The sequence below is a fragment of the Lathyrus oleraceus genome, chromosome 3, assembly GCF_024323335.1.
Source record: "Lathyrus oleraceus cultivar Zhongwan6 chromosome 3, CAAS_Psat_ZW6_1.0, whole genome shotgun sequence".
Lineage (NCBI taxonomy): Eukaryota > Viridiplantae > Streptophyta > Magnoliopsida > Fabales > Fabaceae > Lathyrus > Lathyrus oleraceus.
The window spans coordinates 378844707-378852464 of NC_066581.1; the positions used below are offsets into that span (position 1 = coordinate 378844707).

The window sequence follows — 7758 nt, forward strand, 5'->3', positions numbered from 1 at the left end:
AAGAAAGCGGTTCCTGGAAAAAAGGCTCGTTCAATTCATTTGATTCAGTGCATCTTTTCAAATGGTGTTTCCCTCCCAAAACAACCAATGGCGAGCTGACAACGAAAAAATGAAAGTGGACTGGTCCATAATACTTACAATACTGCTATTAACAAATTTAATTAATTAATATTAATTCTAAATAATTATTTAAAAATCACCAACACATTAAAAAATTCATAAAAAATAGTAAAAAAAATCAGAAAAATATGAAAAAAATTGTGTTGACTTTGTCTTTGAGTGTAGGATTTTTTTGACCTATTGGTCAAAGTTGTGCTTGGTAGGATTTTCAATTGACCTAGGGTTTTCCATTGTATGTCCATTTTTGACACATGTTTGTAATTTGATCATGAAATACTCATATCATAAAATAAATGGCTGAAAATTTTTGTAGTGGTTCTTGACTCATTGAGGATTATTTATATGTAAATTTCATGAATTTTTGATGCCTGGTCAATGAGCAGCAAATTCTGGAACTTAGGTGTGACAATTTGTGTCACACCTCATTATGTCAACTTTCTAGATTTTTTTGAGTGACCTATACTTGTTGGATTAATGTGAAATTTTGCATGATGACTTGTTGATATGTTAGGATGTTGCATGAATATTTGTAGAATTTTTCACTGCCTTTTCTAATTGATCATGATTTTTCATTTCTGGTGATTGAAATTGCAAGCTCATGTGATACATGTTGGTAGATTGATTGGGAAATCCTCATATTGTATTGTATGGCCATGAAATTTGATATGCATGAACTAGACACATTGTGTGACTTCCCTGTTTTGGTCTCATCCATTTCTTTTTTGTTTTCAATGAGATATGAATTTTTGAATTGGATGTATGCATTGATGGTGTGAATTGAAGCATGAAATTGTGTCTGTTTTTGTTGATTTTCATTGACATGGTTCCATTTGCCCAATTGAGCTCAAATTTGACATGGTAGACCTTGATTGACCCCTGTTTAGGTGTATTTAATTTGAGATTTTTTTGATGTGTCTTGGTATGGATTTGAATGCAGTACTTCTATTTGTATGTTTGATGCTTCATTTGAACCAATATGGATTGTTTTGTGCATGAATTGAACATGATGGATGATATAAACATGAGACCAATGATGTTTGCTTGTGTTTGATGATAATTTGATGTTGGATGATGAATACCTTGCTGTTTTGAGTTTTTTCTTGCTTTTGGACCCTAGGCTTGGCCTAGTGGTCTAGTTACTAATATTTGCTTGGTTTTTCAGGATCAAAAGCATAATGTACATGGAGAATGATACAAGTTGATTTTAATTGATGTTGTGGATGTTTGTACACTAACATAACATTGTTTTGTAGGTGTTGGAGCTTGGGCTTAAGCCTTGAGCTTGCTTTGTGTTGTATCGTTTAAACTGTTTGATTGTTTGCTGTACAATTTGTCTGATTGAATACTGACTGTGTTTGACTGTTTCCAGGTACTTTAGTTGCTCAGTTCCTTGTGAACTATTGCTTTGCTTTGCTTAAGCAACTTGCATTTGAGGTATAACCTTCTTACTTCATGTAGTCTGGAGACCCGGCTGTTACCGGGCCGGGCAAATTGTCTGAAGTCCTCCTTAAGAGGCAATGATTGTGTATGTTTATTTTTAAGCCCAAGCAGGTGAAAGTCCTTTAAATAAGGCAATTGGTGGAAGGTAGGGACAAGCAACCTGTCCCCCACTATTCAGTTGAGTCTTCTCCTTGCTCCCATTACATGGTTGTAGCATTGAGATCAAAAGCCCAAGATCTGTGCAGTGCACATTGTGTCAGAGTCATCGAGTATAGAAGGGTTCCCCTATTCTGGACCCATGCTCATTTGTCAGCTCTCCCTGGTTAGGGATAAGAGCTGTGAGGTCTCATCCTCACTTCATCCCATCATCTGCTTCACCTTAGCCTCGTAATGGCAAGGTTAAGAGCAAACATAGCCTGTACAGACGATTGCTTAGGCAGTCAAACCTGATTGATTGAGCCCCTTGTTTGGCTATAGTGCGTGTTATGTGGATATCTGATTGACATGTTTGTTTGAGATGCCTGTTCTCATTTAATGTTGATATATGATTGTATGCTTGTGTGTTAGCTTCTTTCCTGGTTAGGTTAGTTTGCTTATGCAAGTAGGATAGAAACCTGGACTTAGGGCGACTTTGCATGACAACATTAGGCTCGAGTCTCAGCTCCCTAGTGTCGTGTTTTCCCCTCGGTTTCTGGTTAGCAATTTAGTCCCTTTCAGGGGAACTACATCGCCCTGATCCTTGTGCCAGACGAGGTATGTAGGCAGGTGGTCGTGCGAGACCACTCCGGGCAACCTTTTTCTTTTTTTGCGTGTGTTTGTTTGTTATCTGATTGTGTTTTGGCTCGGATGCCGACGTAAGCCCAGGATTGGCTGTCGGGCTCCACGTTTGCCGTTTTGTACGTGTTTTGGTTCGGATGCCGACGTAATTCCATCCAGTGGTTGTCGGGCTCCATGTTTGCCACTCTTGCTTGTTTGTGTTGTTTTGTGTTGTTTGGCGTACGTAAGCCGAACTACAGTGGCTCTGATTCTTGTTCCAGACAAGATATGTAGGCATAAGGTGCGATACCTTATCGAGCCCGTTTCTCCTAACCCCACCTGCGTTCCCCGTGTGTGTGTGTGATGTTTAGCAACCTTTTCTTTATTCTAGGACGTGGATCCCGTCGAGTACGACGGACGTGAGGGGTGCTAATACCTTCCCCTTGCGTAACCGACTCCCTTACCCTTTCTCTCTGGTCGCGAGACCATGTCTTTCCAGGTTTCTCTGAGCGTTTCCTTTCCCTATCTTGGGATAAATAACGTTTAGTGGCGGCTCTGTGTGTGTTTTATTTTTGAGTCTCGCCGGTTGATTTTTCGCAGGATGCGACAGCTGGCGACTCTGCTGGGGAATATCTGGATGTAGACCTATGCTGGTCCATCGTCCCTAAGCGAGTCCTTCCTAGCATTCTAGGATTGGTTTTGGTTGCTTGTATTGTTTATTTATTGCATTTATTATTCTAACCCATGTATATACTTGCATTAATACGTGCATGCATCATTACTGTCATGTTGCCATCTTCCTCTGCAGGTGGTTCTGTTACTTTGGGGTGGGTGTTCTGAGTGGGGCTAAAACCCAGGCCCGAGTATACACCTAGGATTAGCGTGGTCTCACGTCGCTCATGTGTCGGTTGGGCATATTGTTGCGACGTGACATACCACAAGTCGGACGAGGTTCATCTGAGAAGTGCTCTTCCAGTGGGGTTCTCCACTTTGGTTGGGTTATCTCTTTTGGGCTGTTGACTCTGATGACCGATCATTTCCCGGATCTTTGGTTTAGACGATCTTAAGGGAGCTACAATGGCACACCCGCAAGGGCAAACCCATTGAGTATCTCCGCCCGATTGTCGAGACTATTATCCGCCTTAGGATGACCTGTTTAGAATTAACCTGTGAGGGGAGGTTGATTTGTTCAGAGGCATAATCAGATGGTGACCTTTTGAGCTGTGATTCAGAGACATATTTATGAGTCGGATTTATGGTTATTTGTTGCCGTGACGCCGGAGTGCTGTCTGTGATTTATCAGTGGGGATCCGTTTATTTCGGATTCCCCGGGCCGAGATATTTATCAGTGGGGACCCGTTTATTTCGGATTCCCTGGGCCGATTCAGATGGTGATGGTGTGTCTGATCAGAGACCAGTGGTGATGATGATGTATCTGTCTTCCGTTTATTTCGGAACCCGTGGGTCAGAATTGTGATTGTGTATTCCTCAGATGGTTATGATCAGTTCAGAGCCCAGATTCAGTGCAGATGACCAGATGGCTTGGAGGATGGCAACGCATTGCATTCATTCATCAGCATCATTGCATCTTGCATTAATTACATCTAACACATGTTTACCCATATGCAGGGACCCTTTGGATCGAGATCTTGGCTGAGAGACTTTCTATTCAGAGATGAGAAGACCCGGCTTGAAGGATGATGTTGCTTACAGTTTCTTTGACCCGGATATCAGTGTGCTGAAGGATATGATAGCGTTGATCACTCCTGACCATGTGGGGTTGTTTCGTGAGGTGTATGGGGGTATTCTGAAGACAGTTTTCAGGCTCATGGATAGAGACCGGAGTGCCATCCATACTCTACTTCAGTTTTACGATCCTGAGCTGAGGTGTTTCGTCTTCCCAGATTACGTGCTAGGGCCGATGTTGGAAGATTATGCTGATATTTTGAATATCCAGATCAGGGATCAGGTTCCTTTCCGTGTTACTAAGGAAGAACCTGATATTGGTGGGATTTCTCGTGCCTTCTATCTGAGTCCAGAGGTTGTGAAGGGTAATCTGAAGGAGAAGGGTAAGTTGCCTGGTTTTCATCTGAGTTTCCTAGAGGCTAAGGCTAAAGAGCAGTCAGAATTGGGGAATTGGGAAGCTGTCTGTGCTCTGGTTGCGGCGAGCATTTATGGGATCATTCTGTTTCCGAACCAGAAGAACTTTGTGGATATCAATGCCATCCGCTTGTTTATTCGAAGGAATCCTATCCCTACATTGATTGGAGATGTCTATTATTCGGTTCATAACCGGAATGAGAAGAGGCGTGGGGGTCTGATTCGATGCTGTGCGCAGTTATTGGTCAAGTGGTTTATGGGTTACTTGCCATCCAAGGGTGCTTTTGTTCTTCTGGGTCAGAATGTTAATTGGGTGACCAAACTGATGGGTTTGAGGGCTAAGGACATAGATTGGACTCACAGCAGCGGGGTTGGACAGGACTTTATCTGCAGTTGCAGGGGTTTTCCCAATGTGCCACTTATAGGGGTGCAGGGTTGCATTAATTATAACCCGACACTTCTTAAGAGGCAGATGGGATTCGCTATGGAGCTTCCACCATACAAGAGTGATGTTCAGGAATCTGTGTACTTCCCGGTTGAGGGTAATCAGGATAGGGTGAAGCAGATATCCGATGCATGGCGCAGTATTCAAAGGAAAGGCAAGGCTTCTTGGGGTAGGGCTAACAACAGATCTTTTCCTCCATTCGATGATTGGCTCAGAAAGAGAGTGGAGCTTACTTGTCTACCGTTTCCTATGGTCGATCCGTGGTATCCGTTGGTTGAGGAGACTCCTTCTACTGTCAGTATGGATGAGTTCTTAGAGATGAAGCGGGAACGAGATCAGCTGCTTGCAGAGAGGACGGAATTGGAGATGAATGTTGCTCGGGTTCAGAGAGCTAATCAGGAGCTCAAAGCAAAGATGGAAGATCAGGATAAGCGGCATGCTTTGGAGACCAAGCGATTTGAGATGGATACAGCCTATTATGGGAAGATCAGCCAAGCTTTAGCATCGTCCAACCGGGAGCATGACATCACAAAGGAGAAGCTGTTCAGAGTATCCCAGGTTATTGAAGATGAGAAGAGGAGGCAGATCCTTGTCAGAGAACAGAGGGATGAGAGAGCCAGAGTACTTGCTGCAGAGTGGGAAGCAGAGAAAGCAAAGATCAGGGCTGAGAGAGATCATTACCTAGCTGAGAGAGATCATTACTTCAGGCAGATGAAGATTCATCAGAAGGAAGTTGGAAGACTACAGCAGGAGAACACCGAGCTCAGGTTCGCCGTAGAGTTCGCAAGGATGGAAGGCGAGATGGGGCCACCTGTGGGACCCTCATCCAGATAGATCTTTCATTTGTGTTGAATTACCGTCAGGCTTGTTGACGGAATTCATTTGCTTGTATTTCTTTCCTATTTTGGAGGATTGTATTTGATATTTGATCTGATGTATGACTATTGCACTGATTGTGCACTCTTTTGGTTATGTGATGGCGATTTTCATTCAGTGATTGGTTTTCAAGCTTTATTTGCTTTGCTGTATGCACTCTCACGAGCACACACATGGTTGGGGGTATCATGCTAAATCACATATCTCCGATCTGCACGACAAAATTAAACACTGCTAATCAGAATATTGATGCCGGATTATTATTTGTCTCGATGATGCCAGAGTCGAGAGACAGAGTGTCCTTCATATGGATATGCACTGCATACATGCATAATCATGATAACTTGTGTTTTATTTTGCAGGTGACTATTACTAACGTGTTTGTTTGTAACCAGGAATCATTGCTCGCGCTCGAAGAGTAGTACCCCTGCACTCAACTCGCCCTCACAGATATTACACAAGAAGAAACACTCCCAGACTCATGGAGCTTCCCAGTGCTGATATGCTGGAATTGAAGGAGAAAATGACCGAACTGATCAATATAATGCAAGGTTTTGCCATTGGTCAGAAGGCTCTCGCAGATAAAGTTGAGAAACTCGAGCGGGTTTCTGCTCAGAACAGTGGGGTCAACCTGGATGGAGTCTCCAACCAGGGGCAGGGATCTCGTGATGGTGGAAAGAGGACAACAGTTGGTCTGGTGAATAATGCTGGTGCTGCTGGTCAACCTGGGCCTAGTCAGAATATGAAAGACAACTTTGTGCCTCCGTTTTATGGGTTTGACGAAGATCAGGAGGAAGATAGAGAGGCTGACCAGTTCTCTATGCGAAATGAGCCTTTTGTGCCTTACGACATTCCTCCTCAGAATAAGGAAATCCAGCTGCTGGCTGAGAAAATCAAAGTGCTGGAGAGCTATGCCACGCCTGGGGTGGTAAATATGTCCAACATGGGGCTGGTGGAGGGGATTGTAATCCCTCAGAAATTCAAGGCGCCCGCATTCGACAAATACAATGGCAGTTCTTGCCCGGAAACTCATCTCCAGGCATTTGTCCGCAAAATCTCAGCATACACCGCGGATCAAAAACTGTGGATGTACTTTTTCCAGGACAGCCTGTCTGGAGGCTCCTTGGAATGGTACACCAAGTTGAGATCGTCCGATATCAAAAGCTGGCAAGATTTGGGAGATGCTTTCTTTAAGCAGTACCAGTTTAATGCAGATATGGCTCCGAGTCGTACCCAGCTGCAGGGTATGTCTCAGAAACATAATGAGGGCTTTAAAGAGTATGCGCAAAGGTGGAGAGAGTTGGCTGCCAGAGTTCAACCTCCGTTGGTAGATCGGGAGATGTCTGATTTGTTTATGGGGACCCTGCAGGGGCCATTTGCTGAGAGGATGGTAGGTTGTCCTGTCACCAACTTCTCCGACATTGTGGTGGCGGGGGAAAGGATAGAGAGTTGGTTAAAGCTGGGCAAAATTCAGGGTGCGTCTTCTTCTTCTTCTGGTACGAAGAAACCATTCGGCAATAATGGTGGGCAGAGAAAGAAGGAAGGAGACACCAACGCAGTGTACACGCAGCGCGGACCCGGTAGGGAACGTTACTTCCAGCATACCGCTGCGGTAACAATTCCTGCTGAGTCTCATTCAGCACAACCGCAACAGCAACAGCAACAGAGACAACAACCCTTTCAACAGAGACCACAAAGGGCTGGTTATCAAGTCCGGGGCGGAGCGCAGGACAGACAATTCGATAGGCCTCCGGTGACTTATGCCTTTTTGTTCAAAAAGTTGATGGATTTGGGCCTTGTGCAAACTAGAACTCTGGCACCTTTGAGACCTGATCAGAGGCCAGCCAGTTATGATGAGACTGCGAAATGTGAATTCCACTCAGGTGCGCCTGGGCATAATATTGAGAACTGTAAAGCTTTTAAGCACACAGTTCAGGATTTAGTGGATTCCAAGGCTATTAATTTTGCTCCATCCCCCAATGTCAATGCAAATCCCATGCCTGCGCATGGTCAGAGGGGGG

At 44.2% G+C, this 7758-nt stretch overlaps 1 protein-coding gene across 1 annotated transcript; it reads left to right on the forward strand.

The window, feature by feature from the left end:
* Positions 1–1483: 1483 nt before the first annotated feature.
* Positions 1484–5854, forward strand: LOC127127822 (uncharacterized). Its single transcript, XM_051057104.1, has 2 exons — positions 1484–1554; positions 3946–5854. The coding sequence occupies exon 2, from the start codon at positions 3992–3994 to the stop codon at positions 5693–5695; it is 1704 nt and encodes a 567-aa protein (XP_050913061.1). The 5' UTR covers positions 1484–1554; positions 3946–3991; the 3' UTR covers positions 5696–5854.
* Positions 5855–7758: the final 1904 nt, after the last annotated feature.